Genomic DNA, 21,827 nt, shown 5'->3' on the forward strand with positions numbered 1-21,827 from the left:
GTTATATCGCTCTGCTCCGGTTTCCAAGGTTTCGAGATTTGATTGATTCGAACGTATCGTTATGTAAATGCAGAATAATGAGTAGATACTGCAAATCGGGTATTTGTATTTTCATCTGATTTACAGGCAGGTTAGGGTTTTTAGCACTTTTTTTTTTAACCAGATTTGAAATCGAATCATGAAACGGGTAATACCGGAACAGTAGCGATTATTAGCCTTCTCTTTCAATCTCCCCCTTTTACGGCCTTCGGAATGGGCACGTCGTAGAGCAAGTACATCAGGCAGTTGAAAATGTGGCCCAGGAACTGCTGGTAGTTGGTCACCCGATGCTGGAACTCCTGCCACAGCGGCAGGATAGACCGCTCCTCCGTTTCAGGCTTCTCTATCGTGATGCCCTGCTCCAGCATCGTTTTGTTGGTGTATGTGAACAGATACGACGCTGGCTTCTGGCCAATGGTGGTCACCAAGTGGGTGATGTTGCTCTCCAGACTGATGCTCTTGCCAGCTGTCAGGAAATAGGCCTCCGGATCCCGCTCGTTCCTGTACCGAACGTTTCCCTCAAGAATGGTCAGCGTGCAGTTGATGAGGTGCGGCGAGATGAAGTTGGTCAGAGTAAGTCCCGGGAAATCCGCCACGAATATGACATCGGAGTAATTGTTCCAGGCCAGCACCTCAGTCTCAATGGTCCGCAACTTGGGCCGCATGTGATTCAGCTCGTTTAGCAGTGGCAGCGACCAGGAGGTGCTCTCAAAGGGGGACCACTTGGCCCTGAGCAGATCCTCGCGTGGATCAAAGGACCGTTGCTGGAAGCGTCCATTCATTGAGCACCAGATGTCGAAGTAGATGGAAATGTTCTTTCCAATGCCTGGCTCCTCCTCCCGGAGATTCTCCTCGATGCACTTAGCATACTGCACCGCCATGTCGGCGTACTTCGTCCAGCGATCGTACTCCGTGAAGGCGTATGGATTCAGGTTGCGCACTTCGCGGCTCTCGTTGTCCACCACCTGGATGGAGGTCTGCAGCGTGTCGTAGGAGTGCACCATCATGTCCCAGGAGTAGCCATACAGTCCATTCGTCCAGTTGTTATAGCCCTTGGTGATGAAGTGTGAATACGGCAGGAAGAGTTGCAGTCCACAGTACGCGAGGATGACACCCGTGCGCAGTCTGTCCAGGAATCCCGGCTTGGAAAGCTCTTCCCCTGGATCTTTTGAATGGACGAGTGGTGTCTTGCCCCAGTTGCCCAGCCTCCGCGGCCAGTCGAAGCTGAAGAAGAGCGGCACTTCGGCCAGACAAACCCAGGGAAACATTCCTAGCGGGTAAGCCATGTTACATAAGTATTGATTTGTTTGCTAAAGGTGTAATGGACGATAAGTACTTACCTATTACAAAAAGTCGGGAGTTCATTAGGTGAAAGCTGAGCATGAAGGGCGTGACTAGCAGGCGCGTTTTCTCCAGGGTCATAAAAAAAGCAATGGACACGTCGAAGAAGGCGGTGAACCAATGCACGATGAGTAGGTCTATGAGCTCCGGATCAATCACTTGCCGGAACGGAGCAAAGACCCAGTGATAACTTAAATTGGACATTGCGTAACCCGATAGCCACTCCAACGAGAATTTCTTCAGACCTGCGTACAGGTACAGGACGAAGAACTGAAATTTGATTAGAAAGTAGTTCCAGTAGGGAATGCAGCGACTCTTTCGCGGATTCAGCCAGCTGTCCAAGGAGCTGAAAGTGGAAAATAGGTCGTTTATTTCGAAGGAAGGAATTTTCGAGGTATTCAGACCAGTAGGACTCCGCTTGGGTGAAGAGCAGCAACGTTCCCACCAGGCCGAATAGATAGCTGTGGTTATTCCACGTCGGCTTGTCCAGCAGGAAGATGTACCAGTAGGGAACCAGGAAGGCCAGACAGCTGAACCTAAAACGATAGCCCAGCATGATGCCCCAAGCCCCTAGCCACATGCACAGATAGACGCAGCCCATCAGCGGATATTCCAATGCTCGCATCCCGTTGAACAGCGGAAAGTGGCAGTGGAGCGGGTCCTGAAACCGCACGTCCAGCTGGCCGCCACCCCGCTCCTCGGCGATGTCAATCAGCATGGCTGCTCCGTAGAGCAGGCGGAAGACGCCCAAGGCGGCTTCATCTACGGGCCTGTGTAGCCAGCTGCTAAAGTGGGCTAAGCTGGTGAAGTTGCTCAGGTCGTGACCTAGGCAATCCCTAAAGAATTGGTTTAGCAGCAGGGACTTCTTGGCACTCGTGTGATGCACATCTGTGGGGGATTCATCCGAAGACCTTGATGTATCTTTGTGGGGAGCAGGGTCATCTGTGGGTTTCGTAGGCAGCTTACGCTTGGAGTTGGCCATCCTAGTGAATCTGTAAGGAATCCGAAACATGTCCTTTGCAAGTATAGTAAACGTAATCTTGATTGATCGACGTAGCTGCCCAAAGATCAATCCGCTCCGAGTTGGTATTTAAGTTTTGTAGAATTTATTGAAAAAGTTGACATAAATACATGCATGCATATTGTTGTATACTAAATATATAATATATGTGTTTTACATTTCGTTTGCTGACTCTTGCGTAAATATCTACGGTTCTGTTCGGATCGCTGGCGTGGAGCCCACGGAAAATATTGCTGTCGGATCGGTGTAAAAAAATAGATCAATTACGAAATGTACATCCCATTATACTCGGTCAGTGAGTTATTATTGCAACGGATTTGCCCAGCTTCGTTTCGAGTCCTCTAGTTTCGAGTCCTGTCCTGTTCTGTCCTGTCCGTGTGGAACGTGTGTGGTAACTGGTAACTGGTAACTGGTAACTGCCATCCGGGCATCCCAACTGCCGGGAGTGCCGGTCGTCGAAAAACGCAAATACATACTATATATACTTTCGATCTGAATCTGAATGGGTCTGCTGGCTGCTGGCCAGTGTCCTGTGCAGTGGTTCGCAAAATGTCCAAACGTCTTTGGGAACAGGAACGAACAAGCTTTGAAAATGCCTCAAACTACATACATATACGAATACAATATAAGCCGTCGTCTGCTTGAATATAGGTTTTGATATTGGTTACGGTTAAGTACTTAATGTGATAGGTAGTCGCACACGCGTCGTAGTAGAATCTCCATCGGCCTGGGGATGGATCCCATGACCCATGACCCCAGGACCCAGGAAGTGAGTTGGAAAATGAAGGGGGAACCTCGGTGCCTGGTTGATAATTGGTAATTGGTAAATGGTTTAAATACGCGCCTGAATAACCGCTTTCGGTTTGTGTGTGTGTGTCTCTCATTTAAGTACGTTTAGTTGGTTTTCATTAGTTTTCTCGTTTTGTTTTCGGTTTACTTTAATTTAAGTACGACAGTAATGCATAAATGACTAATATTTTTGCTTCACATCTATTTTACTTGTGAGTTTGCCATTAAAATACTTTTGGTTTTCTTTATCGATTTCATTTCGTTATTTACGCAACGCTAAAACATTTTAAAATGCATTTTCAAAGTTAATTCAATAAATATGCTCTTGGTTTTCCATTAGATAGGTTCTGTAAGCTTTTAAAGATCTAGACAATGTTTTCGAGTGTCGAAAATTAGCATACAATGGGGGCAAATAGTTGCTCCTCCGCCTGCTGCTCCATCAATCAGCCCAAAGTCGGCACTCGGGGGAATCCGCGGTGTGCTGCAGTCCGTATAGCAACCCTTGTTTGCCAGGCCGCGATGCAGTTCCTCCTCCTCCTCCTCCTACTGCTGCTCGTAATCATCCGTTTTTCATCCGCTCTCTGCGCAGGCGCACTCTCTCCTTTGGGTACCTGCTCTCCAGCTGCTGCTCCTCCTCCTCCCCTTCCTCCTCAGCCTGCCCTGTGCCCTGTGCTCCTGCTCCTGCTCCAGCTTACTGCTTCACCCTCGCCCGGTCACCGCTCTCCCGGCCGCCGGGCCCGTCCCTCTAGAGGCGATTCTGATTGAGCTGGGAGCGCGGAGTGAAGGGACTGACCATCACGCCGCTGGGCCAGATGGCCTCGTTGAAGAGCTCGTTGAAGCGGTAGTCCGGAATGGAGATCTTGAACTTGCAGTACGACAACTGCGACAGGTTGGCGTCGTTCTTCACCAGCTTGGTGCACTTGACCAGGTTCTTGTTGATCTTCAGCTCCTCGGCCAGGTGATCGATCACGTCCTCCTCGCTGGTGTTCGTCGCGAACTTGCCCACCTGCACCCACCGCCCGTAGTCACAGACCACCTGCAGTCGGTCGGAGTTGCAGTTGTTCCCCACCACGATGAGGTTATTCTGCTGCGGATGCTTCTTCCCGTCCAGTCCGCCCCCGATGCCGCCGCCACCCACGCCGGCCGCCGAGGCGCCCAGTGCCTGGAGCGGCTGGTTGCCGAACTGGAAGTACTGCTGGTACATCCGGCCCTGGATCTGGTTGACCCCGTTGCACACCTTATTGACCTTTTCCTCGATGGTGTGCAGTTTGGCTGCAAAGGCTCGCGGCGACTGGTTCTTGCACTCGTCGCAGTGGAAGGATATCATCGGGTTCTTCTGGATCGCCTCGAAGGTCGCATCGTCGATGTTGACGCACGTGCGGTGGAACCTCCTCCGGCAGTCCTCGCCGCTGCATCCGATGCTCGTGGCGGCCGCCTCCTTGGCGGCGATCGATTTTTTGCACTTGGGGCAGTTGTTGTTGTCGGCCATGGTGACTCTGGTTGGGTGATTGGCTGGTTGGTTGGTTGATGGCTATCGATTCCGATTCTGAATCCGAATCCGAGTCCGCGTCCGATTTTCAAGCAGACGGAAAAAGAGAATTCGAACTTTCAGGAAAAACACACGCACACAGTGGAGTCACACAGTGGGTATATACACTACGGCCACAGCAACAACGGCAATAACAGCAACAACAGCAATAACAACCAGCGAGAAATTCGAGCGAAAGTCGCCTCCTCTTTCCGCTCCACCCTCTCTCTAGTCACTCTCTCTCTCTCTCTTTCTCTCTCTCTTCTTCCTGTGTCTGCGTCCGTGTGTGTGTGTGTGTGGCGAGTGCTGTGTGAGTGTGTGTGCGGGAAGAGTGCTGAAATCGGGAAAGAGAAAACACGCAGACGACCGAAACTTGACAACCGCACGCTCCGAAGTTTGCAGACTGACTGTGCGCGAGCCGCCGATTGCAATTCCGAATTCAAGTCCAGGTCCGATTCGGAATCGGATTCGGAATCGGTTACACTGGGCACACCGTGCAATCCAAACACCACATGCAACCCCCGTTAAAGCTGCCAGTTCAGGGGTGGCTTTAACCACTATTCTCGCCATATGATTGACCAACCGACCCGACTTTACCCTACTGCCAACCAGTTTTGTTTTCGCCAGCACCCACCCCTTGTGCCACTCGATTGGGGCTCCTCTGCACGACAGTGTTGGAAATAGGGGTAAGTGCAGTTATTGATAGTAATAAGGACAATAAACACCTTTATCCTTTGAGTGGGTCACTTAGCTCAGGCAGTATATGAATGCCACCGAAATTACACTACTGATATTAGGGTTATATCTTGATACGTTGCTCTTTCAACTTACTTGTATATTTAACTGGGTAGATTGAAGGAACATAAAATAATCTTAGATTATAGGATTTCATATGATTGGATATGCAATTTTAACATAAGCTTAATTTTAAAATCACAATTTTTAATACTATTAATTCCGATCGATTTGATGTTGATTATTTATTATACGAAGTTTAAGGATTTGTATTGAATATGCTACTTAGTCCTTGAATATGGAACTAGGATTCCATTTTCAAACTAAATGTATTTTAAATACTTTTCACGCTTTAGGGCAGTAAACTTCCAAATAATCAAAAATGTACTTATAAATACGAGATGTCCGAAGCGCTTTACTTACTTTGTGTTGTTATGGCCAATAAAGAGGAAAGATGAAATGGGGTCAGCTTCACACACAAGTCGTTATAACAAATCCCCGGCTTACAATCACTTCTGCTCCGCTCACAATCGCTTTTCAAGGCAATTAATCAAATTCACACCCGTAATTTGCTGCAGTTGGGTGCAGTAATTGGGGCCGTTATCCTGCCTCCTGCAGCGCGCTCCCCGCCGAGTGCAACTGGCAACAGTTGGCCGTTTCCAGGATGAACTCTCACCTGCGGACGCAGCGACTGGGAAAAGGGAATCGCGAGCAACACGGTCCGCCAACTGAGGCTGTGCGCACGAGCTGCGTGGTATTTATACGCCACTCTGCTCCACTCGGAGATGGGTCCCTTTTCCTTTCCCTAATCCCTGGTGCCGCAGTGGGGATGATGGCCAAGTGATGTGGGCGGAAGTGGGGGTGTTTGCGCATGTCCTTGCCGGGAATTGGCGACGATGTTTATAATGATAAACAAGTGAATTTCCGTTGACTGCGAGTTGCGGCCTTAGAGTTCACAGGAAAGCAGACACTTACAATTATGCATTTTTAAACTCTATTTCTTATGTGCCAGCTCATATTTACAAATATTATGTACAGTAACTAATATTAAAAGCAGTTGTAATTACTATTAAAGCTTTTATTTCGGAAGCATAGTGCGTAGCTTGGATTCAAATATTTACATGTAATACTTTAATATTTTAACTTACTATTTCTACAACTAGACTTTATCTATTCTAACTGATTGAACAAAAAACTAATATACCCCTAGCAAATAGTTAGGCGGTGCGAAAATGGCAGGAAAATGCAAATAAAATATGCAGGTGTTGCGGCAGCAGCTGTTATTGTTTGCCATCCGCCGCCAGGATTTGCCGGGCGGACACCTTTGGTAATTGGGTTTCATTAAGTTCTGGTTACCGGGCTGCTCTGGTCCTGTTACATCGCAGGAGCCACCGATTCCTTTGTGGGCCTGTTGCCTTGTTAGCGCTGCTCCAATTTCGCGTCGCCTGCAGCGTCAATAGATTTTAATCAGGTGTGGCAAGTGTGTGGTAAACAGGCGCCTTGTGCTCCCCCACTTGTCTGACTTAAACATAGGCTGCCCACCGCAGACTTGTTTCTATTTTCATTACCCTGTTTGCACGCTGTCTCGCCCCAATTGCTATTTATGTATGCATCCCACTCCGAAGAGTCAAGTGCGCAGTTTGGCCAGCAGTGCGCTGGATAGTATGCTACACTTTTTGTGTGCTCCTATTTTTAAGCGGCGCATCCTTTGTCGTCTAATTGGGATGTTAATGAGGCTCACAAGCTTGAGGAATAAGTCAATTAATCTTCGATGCAATGAAATTAACACAGATTTTGTTTTAAAATATAAACCATTTAATTATTTAACTGTTTAGTTCAATAACTCCCTACTACAAACAGTATGCTTTCCAACCTTTAAAAAAACCGCATGATTTTGTTTTTATTTATTTATTTAAATAATTATGTATTTTCGGGGTGCAATTAATCATTAAATTAATTAGTAATATTATTGTTTATATACGGTTCATATATATATACTCTCATTAGCCGTCTGTTGCTTTCGGGGATTCTTATAGAGTTTTTCTCTGTTTTGTGTGTCCGTCTTGCTAGACGGGAATTACATGCTCCGCCGCCCAAAGGAGTCCGGGAAATCGCAACGCGATGCCGGAAACTCCAGTGGGCGCTCCGTACTCAGGGGCTTCATGGGTGTTTCTGTGTATACAATTGTTTTGTTTCTTGGGTCTTCTTAAAATCCAAACAAAAATCGAAACTCTTCTAAACATTTGTCATTGGTTATTACATACATATATTGATTTATATCTGTTAATGGTTATATGCATGTGAAGTGCCTGGGTGAGTTGAGATGGACATTGAACGAGATTGATTCTAATAAGCTTTAAGGGCGACATATTGTACACGCTACGAATATTGCTAAAAATACCTGCATTCGGATTTGGATTTCGTTTTCCCCTTTAATCTTTCTTTGGTTTTTCTCTAATTAATTTCGATTTTGTTCGTGCCCCAATGGGTTGGTAGGCAAAGCACTTTGGGCAGGCGCTTGTAGAATCAATTAGTTAATTAGTTAATTAATCGTAGTTTAGGCTGTATCTTCAGAACAAGTTGAGTACAATATGTGCTAAGAGCTGTGGCTCTCTGATTCTGATTCTGATCCTGATCGGTTATCGGTTATGAGGGGGGTAATGGGTTCGGGTGGAGTGTGGAGTGTGTGAGATCTAGATATCATATCGTTACATACACGTACATATATATGCTCAAAGTACCGCCTCGTCTATTACTCGTAACACTGAAATATACAAACATACATGCCTCGTCGAGCTAACTAAATCCTTTGGATAACCAACGTATTGTGTGTCTAGCGCTTAATTTAATCGTTGAACTGTCTGGATTCCGCTTTCAATCGAACCATTCGAGCTATTCTCAAACACAACAGTAATGATTGCACGTAAACAGAACGCAGCAAATGAATCGCTTGTATATTTTCACTAGACTTTAGGTTTATTAGCTTTCACTGCTGGCCTCTTGTTTGTTTTTTTTTTCAGCCTACAGACTACACTTGCTGTTTTTGTATAAGTAAAGTTCCTTGAATACATTTAACTGCGTTTTCTTATGCGGCCCATCGATTCAAACATCTTTTTGGATTATACATTTCGAATATCAAATATCATATTTGCGTAACTTTACTTAGGAACAAAGCTTAGATTTCTTTGGTTTTGCGTCTGTTCCGAAATAGTTATGATTCTGTTAGTTTTGTCTAGTCGATTTTTGCTAAGGAAACTGAGTTCAAAGAGCTGCGAACATCGGAAAGCGACCGCCTGTCCTCCTGCTTCCACTGGCGCTCCTTGTTGCCAGTGCAGCGCAGAGATGCAAGTTGTTCCGTATAGGGTAGTACGTGGTTGGAGTCACTCGTAATATTCAAGTTCCATATATTTTGGTATTTTGTTATTTGTATTTGTATTTATATTTATAATTATATATACCGTTTTATGCATGAAATAATGTAACCATAAACAAATTAGCAACAACTTCAATTTGTCCGGAGCGTCTTCATTAGAGTTAGTATTAATATTATGACGTAAGTTACTTAAAACCTCTCACACCAACTCGTGCACATCGTCTAAGTGGAAATTATTATTGAGTTCATTGCAATTCTCGAGATTTTCTAGTTTAACTGAGTTTTCCTTTCTTGGTTTCTTGGTTTCTTGGTTTTTTGTTCTTTGTTTCTTTTTGTCTTCATCATCTCTGCTTTGCTTTCGCCCGCTGCTGGAGCCCACTAATCGAGAAACGTTCGTCCTTGCAGCGAGTTCGCTTACACGCCGCCGTGGTCGCCAGCTCCTGCCGATCCTCCTGCTCCATCTCCTACTCCTGCTCCGGCTCCATCCACCAGCGATGACTGTCCTCCGGCTGGCTGCTGCGGAGGCGGCGGCGGTGGCTGCATGTACTGTGGGGGGTACTGGTACTGTGGTGGCTGCTCCCCGCCTATGAGGCCAAGTTTATCTGTTTCGGAGTAGTGCAAGAATTAGTAGGGCAAGACATGGGATGCTGCTTCAGAGCTCTTTAGCCAATCTCAGACATCGATACACGAGTATACGCCAAAAATATTACACTTCAATGCTTAAAAGCTCACTCATGACGGAAGTGGACATATAGCAAGTGGACATGGGATGTGGACGGTGGGAAGGGGCGGACAGCAGGGACAACTGCATCAAACAGGTATATATATATATTTATAGTTATGTACATTTAGGCAGTCCCGGGAAGCTGTCTTCCCTCAAACCTCCCGAAGAGAAGTCCTCTCGCTGTTGGTGCATTAAACTTAGGCCAATTCCAAAACACATACAACATTTAATCGGGAAATCAAACAACCACAAATAAAAAGGCACTAATCACACAAAGACATCGATTAACTCACAAACATGCGGCTAAAGCTGGCGGTAAACGATGAGGAACCGCTTACAGCCAGCCTGAAATCATATAAAACCAGGGGAACAGCGGAAACGGAAGTGGGAGCACGAACGGAAACGGAAGTAAGAAGAAGCGTAGGTGTCAAATTACTGGGTATGATTATTTGCATTGATATGTTGCCGTTTTTTTTTTCGTTTGCTTACAGTGTATCGGATTAGATCGATTTTGTCAATGGTACAAAGAAAGTGTGAAATGTTTTCTTTTCGATTTTGATTAATTTTGACTATGGTTCTACGGATGCGTCTTGGTGGTTAATCGGTGGCTGATTAGTTTGGTTGGTTTGTTGGTTGGTTGGTTGGTTGAATGTTGGTTTTCAAGAGAGATCGTGAGCGTTCTATTGTCCAGTCGCCACTTCATCCGACGGACTCTGTGGTTGGTCGGTCAATTTCTCGGCCAATGGTTTCTCGAGTGTCGGTGGTTCAGATTTAAGATTTTGTGTATGGTGGTGTGGTTGTAGTTGTTGTTCTTGTTGTTGTAGTAGTTGTGGTGGTGGTGGTGGTGCTGAATCAGGTGCAGTTGCCGATGCCGGAGCCACCTGCTGCTGCAAGGCAGGAGGCTGCGGAGCAGCATTATCATCCGACATGTACGGTTCTACGAGAAATTGTTCGGTGAGTTCATGTTGTTGTTCAATTCAAATCGATTTGTTTCAAAGCGAGCAGATAAAGTTGGTTACAGAAAAGTATAAACCCATATACTATAGATACAGTTTCGAGTGATGTAAAACAAAGGATTTATCAACGGGTGCACCTAGCGATAAACGTGGCGTATGAGTAATAAATAAAAGATTGCTCTCGCTGTTTACCTCACACAGAAAGTGTTATATTGGGTAAATTGGTTTGCTTATGGTTAACAAAATTGTACAAAGCTAAGGCTTTCAGTGTATTTATTCTTCGTCTTTCTCTGTAATTGTTCAAAAATATGGTTCAGTGTTGAGAGTGTGTCAAATCAAATCAAAGTGAAAACATTGAAAGAACATAGGTAAATCAAGTAGAATGGCAGTACTTTATGCTTTTGCTGTGGTTCAGTGGCACAAGAAGCTGGCTGGCTTTTTCGATCCGAAGGCCGTTGCGTTTGAGTGGAGACTTAGTATCGAGTAACGAGTTTCGAGGAGGGACTAATTTTACTGGGGAAGTGGGTTCGAGTTTTGTATTTTACACAGGACATGGCACAGTCGTGTGTCTGTGGCTGTGGTGCTGCTGCCGGTATCAGAACGAAACAAACGAAAAACGGATACGGGTACGGATACGGTTAACGAAACACTGAACAAACCACAAACTTTACGATTACGGCTTACGGCTTACGGGAGTTAGAACTAGCTAGCTAGAACTTAAGGTCCTACGGTTAAGGCTAACGGCTACCGTCGAGTATCGGTCCACCTCCGCCAGGTGGAGGACGGCATCTGGCGTAGATCCTCAACCGCCAGCCACATGGACAGAGATCGCGGATCCGATACTCGGAGTGATCGCAACTTGATTACTGGTTAGGCAACGGAACGAAACAACACAGGACACGACTTTCAGTGGGCATCAAATGAAATCTTTACCGAACCTGTGCGTATGCTCGTATGGAACCAGATGCTCGTATGATGTTGGGCTTGGGCATAAATGGTACAATACAAATTGATGCCATTTAGCATTTAGCATTTTGCATTTAGTTATTGTTCTAGTGGTGGCTGAAGCGCATGACATGATATGATCGATCGATCTATAGTTATGGGAATTTCGCAAGGCATCTAGGTCGAATCGGTTGAGCGAACGGTCAGTTGGACTGTCAGTTCGCAGCTCTACTCATAGCAGTTGTGAATGAGTCTGAACTTGATTGCGGTTTCGGTTTTGATTTTGATTTTGATTTCGATTTCGATTGGTTCTTATTGGGTGGATTGATTGGCTTTTGATTTGGTTTCGATTTGCATTGCATTGCGGCTAAGAACTAGTTTCTTACGGATTAGATAGTTAGCAATCTACATAAAGTTACCTAGAGAAAAAAAGTGGCGGAATTAAGAACGCAATTTAGATTCGGTGTGTAGATAAACGAAAGCGTTTCGGGCCAACAAAATCAGCGCTAAATAAAGGCGAACTCAAAAGACAAACACAACTGGGTAAATGGGTAACTGGGTGGTAATCTTGAAAGTATTTTCGGTTCTGTGTGTGCGTGAGTCGAGTGGTGTGGGTCAGGGTCAGTATCTCTAGGGGATGTGTGTGTTTCCCAGAAATGAGTGCACGAGGTGCGCCTAGGATCTGTCAACTTACTTGCAATAATGCCCACGACAACCAGACCAATCACGCCCATGATGATCATCATCTGTGCCGAGGAAAGTAAGATTGCAGTTTGGTCTCACAATATATATGCTATCGTTGGACTTACCTTCAAGTTCTGGAGCCAGAATTTCCTCTTGAGCTTGCCCGCCTGCTGCTCGAACTGCGAGGCACCCTGCTGCAGTGCATCGGCACGGTCGTCCAGCTCCGACAGCTTGCTGTCGCGCTCCAGCACCTTCTCCACGTTCGTGCGCATGATGTCCACGACCTGGTCAGGGATGCAGGGATGAAGTGGTTATAGCTCTCATTTACATGCGATCCCGAAACTCACCTCATCGACCTGCGCCTGCGTCTGCTGCAGACGCTTCTGTGCCGCAATCTGCTGCGGATTGTGTGGCCCGCCCACAATCTCGCCATCGCCGCCCTCTCCGGCCGGGGCTCCGGCGTTTGGTGGTGCATCGCCAGCTGGTGCAGCGTCCGCCCTGCGGAGGAGGTCGTCATTAGTCATTAGTCATCGGAGGCGGAAACAAAAATAGCTCGGGCCAAGACTAATCAACTCCCAACGGGGACTCTCGAATTAAATACAGTACTTAGATTACACAAAGAGTGGGTGTGGGTGGGTACGAACGACTATAGTTTCTAGCTTTAATCGAAACATCTCCAAGATACGTGTGGGCTACAGACTGGTGCTGGAGTATAGTTCTAGCCAGCTACCCTTTAACTTGGGGACGCACTTACGGTTCCTTGTTCTTGTCTTTCTTGCCCATCGCAGAACCCCAAAAACTTTGACCTTTACCTCGTCTTCTGGGCTCTGCGGGGCCAAAGGAAGGGAAATAGTTAATTTTAAATAAAAATTGCATGTCATATTAAGTGAAGCTAGTCACGTTGGACTAGTTTGTATGGTTTCTAAGTGATTCTTTCAATTTTTGGTGTAATGATACATATTTTGAGTGACACAAATATATCTATAGTCATTTGTTGTTGGCAATTGTTTTCATTGAACCGTATATTTCCCTTTTCCACGACAAAGAAAACAAATCAATATCTTACCCCGACCCCTTCCATTGGCGACATTTGGTTTTTCTACAAATATAGGGGTATATTTTTAGATCTCTTAGTTTTCCCCGACTGTAATTTACTATTAGAAACCATTTTATATGGAATCAAGTTACATTATTAACTACTTGAACGTTGCTTTGCTGTTGAACCTGACACATATCTTATGTTTGGTTCCAAAGATCCAAAATATAGGTGCAACTTAGTTTGCATGTCCTGACTCACTGGTGCGAAACGTGTTTTTATTGATTTTGCGGTGTGAGAGACTTGGCCATGTGATGCGGCAACGTCATCGCCAAGTGAATCATGCCTAGTGAACCGAAATGGCAGCTGCAGCTGGCCCGTGTTCCTTTTACGGATTTTACGGGCACGAGCACTTGGACAAATGACAAATGAAATGGGCGACCCATGCTGCGTATACTTAATGCGGCTATCAAACGAGCATTCCCTCTGTGACGGCGAAAAGCGAGGCGAGGAATCGAAACCCCGGAACCCCATTCCCCGCCGGAAAACAAATCAATAACGTCCATTCACTTACATGGCTCTGGTGGCTGTGTGGTTGCTTCTGTGTTTGGCTGGTGGTGCTCTGGTGGCCTCAACGAATTCGTCTGGCGATGATTAGGATGAAGGTATGCACTTGGCCTCTTTCACTTTCTTCCACTGCCGCAGGTCGGGATGTGGGATGGTCAGTGGGTGGTGGTGTCGTTGGTGGTGGTAGTGGTGGTGTTGGTGTAGGTGGTGGGTGGTGGTGCAGCTGAACTCTGTTTCGTTGTTTTTGTTCTAGAGGGTTGCGCTCTCAGTGCCGCCTCTCTCTCACTTTCGTTCTTCCGCCAGAGCTTTTTCGCCCCCAGTCGTCAATGAAAATTCACTCCACTCCACGGGGGGATTGGCTGGATCTGGATGATGTGTATGTGTGCGGGTAACACTTGCCACGACAGCCTTTCGCAGGAATTTTCTGGCTCAGCGCTGGAACTGCTGCTGAATAGAGTGCGAAAATAGTTGCAACTATTTTTAGGACATCGGTTAATGCTTGAAATGGGCTGCTATAGGATTCTAATTGGGACGTAAGGGGACTATTTGGATGACAGCAACACGCCCAGCCATGAGGCATGTCCTTCCTCATTTCCGTTGCATACCCCCAGGGGCACTTTAAGGTGTCTTCAAAGTGCAAAACGTTTTAAAAATAATTTCAAGTGCCCAACTGGCCAGCGTATTCTCAGTACGAAAAATCAATGAAATTCTACACGACAAAGGTTTTCGCTGACATTGGTTGACTTTTGGTTTGATTTTCGTATTCCCAATCAATCAGTTTCAGCACTCTTGATCAGAATCACTTTACTTTTGCTCGGGCGGCTTCAGTTTACAAAAACTAGGCTTAAATAATATTATTGGAATTTTTTTACGCAGCACAAGGAAAATTTTCACTTACGACGTTTTTGGCCAACTGCGAAAACTTACAGCTTTCCTAACTGTTATGTGTATTTGGGGAAAAAGCTGCCTGGACGGTCAGCAGCGAATGGTGTTCCAGCGAGAAGCTTTTCCTTAGCGATTGCCAAGGGGTGGGAAATTTGAACAGCCGGGCTTTCCATCAAAAGGAAAAGTAACAGTTAAAGTTATAGTTAAATTATATATGAGATTTGAACTTTGTATTTTCTTAGATAATATATTTCTATCAATTGAATTAAGCAAGGAATTAAATGCACAGAACTTGTCTTAATTGAACTAAAGCGGTTTCCTGAACTTTGTCTGAATCCACACGCGGTACATCTTCAAGCCGCGACCGCGATTAACTTGCAGTCTTCGGTCCACAATGAGCTGCTCCTCCTGCAGCCCCGCTTGAGTCATCATACCCCGCAGTTCGTCCTCCGTAAAGAAGTACACCATGGTGCCGTCGCCTCGCACATAGAAGTTGTCCTCCATACACTTGCCGCTCTTGAAGCGCAGCTGTGCCAGGTCGTATCGTCCGTAGTCACGGAAGAGGAGCATACCACCAGGTCGCAGGTAGCGGTAGCAATTGTCCAACACCCGCTGCATTTTCTTTGGCTCAATTGCTGACAGCACAAAAATCATTACAATGATGTCCTGGGAGTTTTCCTCAAAGGGCACCTGCCAATTATCCAGCGTGGCATCCATGACAAACACTTCGCAGCGCTTCTCGTCGAACTGGGGTTGGCTTCGCAGGATTTCAATGGCTCGGGCGGAGAAGTCGCATCCGAAAACCTTTAGCTGCGGTTCAAAGCTGTACTGAAGGAGAGGTAGAATGGTGTTTCCGACTCCACAGCCCAGTTCGAAAATGCTGCGAGGTTGCTGTTCCACCGGATCAGCCGCCAGGGGAGCAAGTTCGGGGAACTCTGTGAACAGCCAGTGGCGATCCTTGAAGAAGCGGTTGTCGTGAATGCCGTAGAAGGAGTCCCAAAACTTGGGGGCGTCTGTCTGGAATCGCTCCTTCTGCTCCGCTTCCATCTTGGAGGTTGAGTTCTTGGCTACAGCCGCCTGCGCGGCCAGTTCCTGCTCCTCATCCCATTGCACGTGGTCCCTGTAAATCCAGATTTAGAGGGATTTTCATGAGTACTGAACTGCAGATAAGTACCAGGCGTTAAACTCGAACACCTCTCGCGCATCGGTAAGCACACGGTTTCCCGCTCCCGCCGGTTTTTTACGCTGACGAGTGTGCTCCCAGCTTTTGCTGGCCAATCTCCGCAGGATTTGCCGCCCATATTTACCAAGCATTGTGCTTGAAGACGTCGTCAGCATCCGTGAGCAGGCGGGTTCCGAATTGCGGTCGCTTCTCGTTCTCCGCGGTGGGGATGTCACTCATGTCGTTCAGGAATGAGGATATAATCACCTGTTGGTGCGATCTATGTAAATTCTATATATTTTGTAAACACGCGGCCAGTGTGGCCGTGCACCGATCCCACGAAGATACAAATGCAACAGTGCTGCCAGACCACCAATAAGTGAACGCTCGTTTAACTCCACTTTTTCCAGTGGCAACGCCGCGTCAGTTGGTATATCAAAACCGCAAACCAACCTTTTTGTTGTATTGTGCGTTGTTTTTTGCGACGGAGGCGAGAAATTTAAACAATTAGCATTCAGAGTGCTGCGATACAAACGCTTATTGCGTATACGTAGAAGGCTCGTTGAAGGAGCGACCGAAAGAAACCCGTTTAGGGACAATTGCGTGAACGCAGAGGTCTGCAGAAGGACCCACAGAAACAAACCCCATTCAGCGTTCCACCGAGCGGACGAATCGCGTTTAATACGTTAAAATGATGAACGAGGCGGCCCTTGCCAACATGATTCCCTACGATACCATCGGATTGTATGAACAGCCCAAGCCGCGCTTCATCTTCAAGATGCCTCGCGTGGTCCCGGACCAGAAGTCCAAGTTTGAGAGCGACGAGCTCTTCCGGAGACTCAGTCGGGAAAGCGAAGTTCGCTACACGGGCTATCGGGAACGAAGCATCGAGGAGCGGCAGGTGCGCTTCATGAATGGATGTCGCGAGGGACACACGGAGGCCAGCTTCGTGGCATCGGGCACCAATCTGCAGCTGGTATTCAACGCCAACCAGAACCCGTACCTGCACGACAAGGAGTGCGACTTTGACAAGGAGCACGGCAAGGTGCACATCAAGTCCTACTTCATCATGAACGGCGTGTGTGTCCGGTTCCGTGGTTGGATAGACTTGGAACGACTGGATGGTGTGGGCTGCCTGGAGTATGACGAGCGGAGGGCGATGCATGAGGACGCCATTCTGCGGGATCAGATCGATCGCTACAACCAGCGACTGCGCGAGTTCGAGGACACCAAGCGTGCCTATCGCGACAATCGACAGGACGAGATGGAGGCGGTGCGGAGGGGCGTGGCCTCCGGAGGCATTGGCGTCGGCGCCAGCATGTGGCGTCGTTAGTTGGACCTGTGGACGGCTCCAGGGCCGTCCCATCCGCAGCTGCCGCTCCAGCAGCAGCAGACGCATCACCAGCAGTTAGAGACTCAATTCGCGAATACTCAATATTTCATGGACAACTGAGAATGCTCCAAACCCCTTAAATGGGCCTTCACTTGCGAGATTTCAATACGATTACGTTAGACACGCTCGAATAATTATGCTCCTAGATTAGTGTTAGATGTAATGCTTACTTTACGTATGCTTTTATGGTATTATACTTACAACTTAGTGTGGAATTAGTGTCGTATCTTTAACTAAAATACATAATTACTAATCTATATCGCATTGTTGACTTTGCAATTTCCGCTTTTGGCGTGATTAAGACTCTTCAATGGGAATTGCCCACCAGGGCGAGGTATCGAGAGAGATACGAATCAAAGAAAACAAGGCGCTTGGTTTGATTTTATAGCATTATATTATACAGATACTGAACTTCATACATAATAAGCAAGGATCGTGTAAAACTAAACTAAGGGGTCTCGCTTGGCGTGGTGGAAACATATATATTAAAAGCGACAAGCTTGTCCGTCCTAGCGGAATTGCAGATTTGAAATGCGCAGGCCAATGCTATCCTTGCCGATCTGGCTCACCTCGCAAACTGTGCAGAGATTGCCCTTGAACTGTGGATCGAACGAGGAGGAGCAGAAGGGACAGGTCACTTCGGGTTTACCCCTATACAGTGGCTTCCAGCTGATACCGCATATTGTGAACGGATTAAACTCTTCGTACTGCAGCTGGTGTTCGTCCACGGGATTAACCTCGCAGGCCTGCAGGATCTTGCGCACTTGCTGGGCAACATCCGGACGTGGCGCCAGTTCCAGAAGACGGCGGGCAAATGAGGCGGCCGTCTTGTAGTTCTTCAGCTTAAAGAACATGTTAAGGGCGGTACGCAGGGTAAGAATTTGGTGCACGGGCTGCAGCTTGCAGTGTGTAAAGTAGGCGGCCATCTCGCACAAACGTTTTTGCTCCTCAAGCGTTGACTTCGGCATGCCCTTGCGCACAGTCTCCATCTTCAGGCCAACGATATACTCCGCACAGATCCTTAAAAGTTGCTGGGCTTCCGCCGCATCTAGCTTCGTATCCACTACCAGCAGTGGAATGCTGATCAAGATGGAATGGAACTTCTCTACTGCCTCGGAGAACTTTCCAGAAGTTGTTAGTTGGTAGCCAGCTTGCAGGCGTGCCACCAAATCGTTAAGTTTGATGCCAATTGCTGGTCGCTGAAGCTTGATGTTTGTTTCGGAGAAGTTGCGAAGTGGGTAACCATTAAGGGATTGCAGGTTCGGGTTGGCCGTGTAGCTGGTTCGAGAGCAGGCGTAGTTCTGCAGGAAGAGTGTCTTGAATGGCTTGAAATTCACCACTCCCAGCTGATCGTGCAGTAAACGGAAGGCGGTTTCGAATGATCCGGCCTTGACATGGTCCAGCACCAGAGGCGAGTTGTTCGCCCATTGTTGGGCAGGAGACAAGCCTTTGTTGGGAGCAGCATAATAGTTGCTGTCAAGGGCGGAGGCCTTGATCTTGGAGGCCAGTTCCTCGGGCACAACCAGGTCATCATCCCCCACATCCCAGCCGGCTCCTTCTTCTCCACCTGCAGCGCCATCGCCATCGTTACTCAGTGCATCATGCATCTCGTCATCTCCGTCCTCATCTAGTCCCAAATCGGCATCCGCTCCCCAGCCATCTCCACCGCCATTGTGCTCGTCCAACACTGCAGCGTCGGCGTTGATGTTCAGCGCCTGTCGGGCAGTGGCACTGGTGCCAGCCCTAGTGACCATGGCGCCTTCAAAGAAGCCCTTGGACACGGACAGCAACGGCCAATTGGTTTCAAGCTGCTGGATGGGCACTGGTGGCTGCAACAACTGGGCATTGGGATTCACCTCGGGAAGGCTGTGACCCTGTGAGGTTATCGATTCACCCAGGGACTCAGTGAGCTCATCGAATCCATGAGTAGCGGCTGTGAGATAAGCTAACGAGAGTTGTCCGCAGTTCTTAAGGATGTTTACCCGCTCCTTGACGTCACCGAGAAGGAGTGCACCCTGGTACTGTGCGGAAACATCCTTGCGGATCTCGGCAATCTTGTTCATCTTCTTCAGCTTCTCCAAGTTGCCGGTGATCAGGTAGAGGAAGCTAAGCTTGTCAAAGTTCTTGGTCCGCTGGTAGCACATCTCTACCACCTGGTGGTTTCCTTGGAGCAACGCACTCTGTCCCAAACGATCCCAGCAATCCTTGTCATCCAGAGCCTTGGCTGCTTCGAGGGCAATTTCGATGTTGCCGCACTCCAGAGCGAGTCCAAATCGGGTTTTTTCGTCCTTGACAAAATGCAGGGCCACCTCCGGATAACCCTTCTGCTGAAGGTAGGCGATGATGCTCTGACCCACTAGACGGGCATTTCTCACCATGTGCAGTACTTCGTCGTACTTGCGTTGGATCAGGGCAAGCTTAAACTTGTACTCCGTAGGATCGATGTGGAGCACGCGGGTGCGGCACTCCCGGTCCAAGCAGAACACTTGGTTGCCCTTCACGCGTGTCAAATAAATGGGAAGGTCCAGCGTACGGATGATGCCATGGTCTCCGTTTGTAATGGCGTACTTAATGTGGTTGCTAGTGGTGTAGATAAACACTCCAGACTCGTCCCAAGCGCCAGACTTCACGCGGCAGTTCTCCTGCACGGTGCACAAGTACTGAAGTCTTCGGTCGCAGATTGTCACCGAGTGCTTGCAGAGTAGAGCGACCAAGGACATATCCGGAGACCACACCACGTAGCGGCACTTGGCCAGTTTAATGCTTCCAACGGAGACAAGCCGCTGAACCTCGTACAGTGTGACAAACTCGGGGTCCCGGATGAGCAGCATTCCCGTGCCGGCATAGAAGATCTCCTCGCAGAAAGTGGGCAACTTCTTGGTCACCTCGTTCTTGAAGTTCTTGATCACCAACTGCTGGTTGCGATCTAGCACTGCAAACCGATTGCGGGCTACCCAGATGGCCGTGATTCCAGAGCTGCGCTTGCTGTCCGACTCGCTCTGGCTCTCGGTGTCCTTGGGGATCTGGCAAAGATCGTAGGTGCTGTTCTCCAGGTTGTTGGTGCGCGTGCAGATGAGCACGGCGTTCAGAGCTGGGTTATACGACATGCTGTACACCGGCGACTTGCCTGGTCGAAGCTGCATCACCACAGTGTCCTTGGTGGTGGTAAAGTCCAGTTTGCGTAGGAAACGCTCCTTTACGTAGTAGAGAATGTTGCCGTGGACAGCATAGGCAGGCCGCTCTCGCTCCAGTTTAAAGACCACCATACCTGACAGAAATGAATCATTACAATGAAGGCCTACTTTTAAAAGTCATCAACAAACCTCCGTCGTGGCCAGCTGCAAACAGATTCAATGTAGGATGCGCTGTGAGTATCCAGAAGCGCTCGTTGTCCCGCCGGAATGTAAAGAGGCACTGGCGCTTGGTCATATCCCAGACGCGTATACTGCGATCCTCGCCGTTCGAGAGAATCAGGTCCTGTCTTGGATGGAACAACACGCTGGACACGTTGTTGTAGTGACCGCGACAGGTGTCTACCTCCCAGGCCTTGTACTCGTTCATGCGCCACAGCTTCACCAGGCGATCATCGGCACCGGATACAATCAGCGGGAGAGTGGGATGGAAACTGGCCCAGTTGACACCACGGTCGTGGCCCTCAAGCACGTGCTTGACCACGGCATCTGCTTGGCCAAACAGATCAGTGGCACCCGGATGACCCTTCAGGTGGTCATCAAGCCCTCCGGGACCGGGAGCCACGTTCTTCTTACGTAGGCCAGAAATGTCCCACACGCGAACAGTCTGATCGAGTGAAGCAGAGACGATCTGATCCTCCGTGGGATGGAACTGAGCGCACATCACATAGTGGTTGTGGCCAGTCAGCACGCAGATGCAGTTGCGAGACTGCCAGTTCCAGATGCGGATGGTCTGATCGTCGGAGGCGCTTAGAATCCACGGGTATTCGTGGTGGAAAGCCACCGTGCGCACATAGTCCAAATGGGCCAGAAGGGTGAAGATGCAGCGGCGTTGCTTGTAGTTCCACACCTTAATCTTGTAGTCGTCACCGCCGGAGACAAAAAGCGGCATCTGCTGATGGAAGGCCACGCCTCTCACCGGTCCGTCGTGCTCGTCGAACTTCTCGAGGAGCGTGTGCATCCGGTAGTCCCACAGCTGGATGACGCCGCTGTGCAAGCTGACCAGGATCCAGGGGCGCTTAGGGTGGAAGGACAGGCCCTTCACCCTCGCCGACTTCGACTCGAAGTTGGTCAGCATGCTGGCACTTTTTCTGTTCTGCCTGTAGGTGTCTCAAATTGGTTGCTGTTCTACGTGTCGGCTTATCCTTCAAGCGCCCTTTTTCGTTTGGTTCGGGCACTCGCCTGTATCAAAACATCAAGAAGTGTGTGTTAGAACAAGCCCATTTTATTGATATGCTATAATTAACACGTAATATATTGCCAACAATTAGTTTTACGAAAAACACCAACCAATTGTCGAAACTGTGACACGTCAATTATCTTCTTCTTCTCGACACTGGCAGTGTTACCAGCGTTGGCTGATGTGCATACACTGGCAACCATAAGTTTTCAAAAGTGTGTATACAAATAGGTTGCGCTGAAGGAACTATCATGCTCTTCAATCTCCTTTATAGTTTA

General features: G+C 48.0%; 6 protein-coding genes across 13 annotated transcripts; 1 reads left to right on the plus strand and 5 right to left on the minus strand.

Annotated features, from left to right (window-relative positions):
• Positions 1–14: 14 nt before the first annotated feature.
• On the minus strand, positions 15–6,164 carry LOC120450414 (vitamin K-dependent gamma-carboxylase). Of its 2 annotated transcripts, XM_039633423.2 has the most exons (4): positions 5,877–6,164; positions 1,785–2,372; positions 1,380–1,726; positions 15–1,309 (listed from the first exon to the last, which is right to left on the minus strand). In XM_039633423.2, exons 2-4 carry the CDS (start codon positions 2,360–2,362, stop codon positions 225–227), a joined length of 2,010 nt encoding a protein of 669 aa, XP_039489357.1. In that variant the 5' UTR covers positions 2,363–2,372; positions 5,877–6,164; the 3' UTR covers positions 15–224. The 2 variants fall into 2 exon arrangements, with proteins under 2 accessions (XP_039489357.1, XP_039489356.1); XM_039633422.2 differs by lacking the exon at positions 5,877–6,164 and having other exon boundaries at positions 1,785–2,392.
• Positions 2,464–5,119, minus strand: LOC120450428. The gene has a single exon (XM_039633438.1). The coding sequence runs from the start codon at positions 4,677–4,679 to the stop codon at positions 3,936–3,938; it is 744 nt and encodes a 247-aa protein (XP_039489372.1). The 5' UTR covers positions 4,680–5,119; the 3' UTR covers positions 2,464–3,935.
• A 1,181-nt stretch (positions 6,165–7,345) lies between the features above and the next one.
• LOC120450429 (vesicle-associated membrane protein 2) lies at positions 7,346–14,690 on the minus strand. Of its 6 annotated transcripts, none has more exons than XR_005616272.2 (8): positions 14,637–14,690; positions 13,746–14,182; positions 12,890–12,962; positions 12,483–12,633; positions 12,261–12,419; positions 12,146–12,197; positions 10,040–10,487; positions 9,279–9,428 (listed from the first exon to the last, which is right to left on the minus strand). XR_005616272.2 is itself a non-coding variant. In XM_039633439.2 (7 exons), the coding sequence occupies exons 3-7, from the start codon at positions 12,916–12,918 to the stop codon at positions 9,241–9,243; spliced, it is 579 nt and encodes a 192-aa protein (XP_039489373.1). In that variant the 5' UTR covers positions 12,919–12,962; positions 13,746–14,182; positions 14,637–14,682; the 3' UTR covers positions 7,346–9,240. The 6 variants fall into 6 exon arrangements, 1 of the variants encoding a protein (XP_039489373.1); XR_005616276.2 differs by lacking the exon at positions 10,040–10,487 and adding an exon at positions 10,699–10,796 and having other exon boundaries at positions 14,637–14,685; XR_005616273.2 differs by having other exon boundaries at positions 13,746–14,185; positions 14,637–14,655.
• Positions 14,691–14,838: 148 nt separating this feature from the next.
• LOC120450421 (methyltransferase-like protein) lies at positions 14,839–16,130 on the minus strand. 2 transcript variants are annotated; one of them, XM_039633428.1, is made up of 2 exons: positions 15,931–16,130; positions 14,839–15,743 (listed from the first exon to the last, which is right to left on the minus strand). In XM_039633428.1, exons 1-2 carry the CDS (start codon positions 16,023–16,025, stop codon positions 14,930–14,932), a joined length of 909 nt encoding a protein of 302 aa, XP_039489362.1. In that variant the 5' UTR covers positions 16,026–16,130; the 3' UTR covers positions 14,839–14,929. The 2 variants fall into 2 exon arrangements, with proteins under 2 accessions (XP_039489362.1, XP_039489361.1); XM_039633427.2 differs by having other exon boundaries at positions 15,798–16,109.
• A 76-nt stretch (positions 16,131–16,206) lies between these two features.
• LOC120450430 (protein big brother) lies at positions 16,207–17,435 on the plus strand. Its single transcript, XM_039633440.1, has one exon. It carries the CDS (start codon positions 16,477–16,479, stop codon positions 17,116–17,118), a length of 642 nt encoding a protein of 213 aa, XP_039489374.1. The 5' UTR covers positions 16,207–16,476; the 3' UTR covers positions 17,119–17,435.
• A 118-nt stretch (positions 17,436–17,553) lies between these two features.
• Positions 17,554–21,802, minus strand: LOC120450412 (coatomer subunit alpha). Its single transcript, XM_039633419.2, has 3 exons — positions 21,660–21,802; positions 20,502–21,551; positions 17,554–20,446 (listed from the first exon to the last, which is right to left on the minus strand). The coding sequence occupies exons 2-3, from the start codon at positions 21,445–21,447 to the stop codon at positions 17,688–17,690; spliced, it is 3,705 nt and encodes a 1,234-aa protein (XP_039489353.1). The 5' UTR covers positions 21,448–21,551; positions 21,660–21,802; the 3' UTR covers positions 17,554–17,687.
• Between the last annotated feature and the right edge of the window lie 25 nt (positions 21,803–21,827).

Source organism: Drosophila santomea, chromosome 3L (assembly GCF_016746245.2).
Source record: "Drosophila santomea strain STO CAGO 1482 chromosome 3L, Prin_Dsan_1.1, whole genome shotgun sequence".
NCBI lineage: Eukaryota > Metazoa > Arthropoda > Insecta > Diptera > Drosophilidae > Drosophila > Drosophila santomea.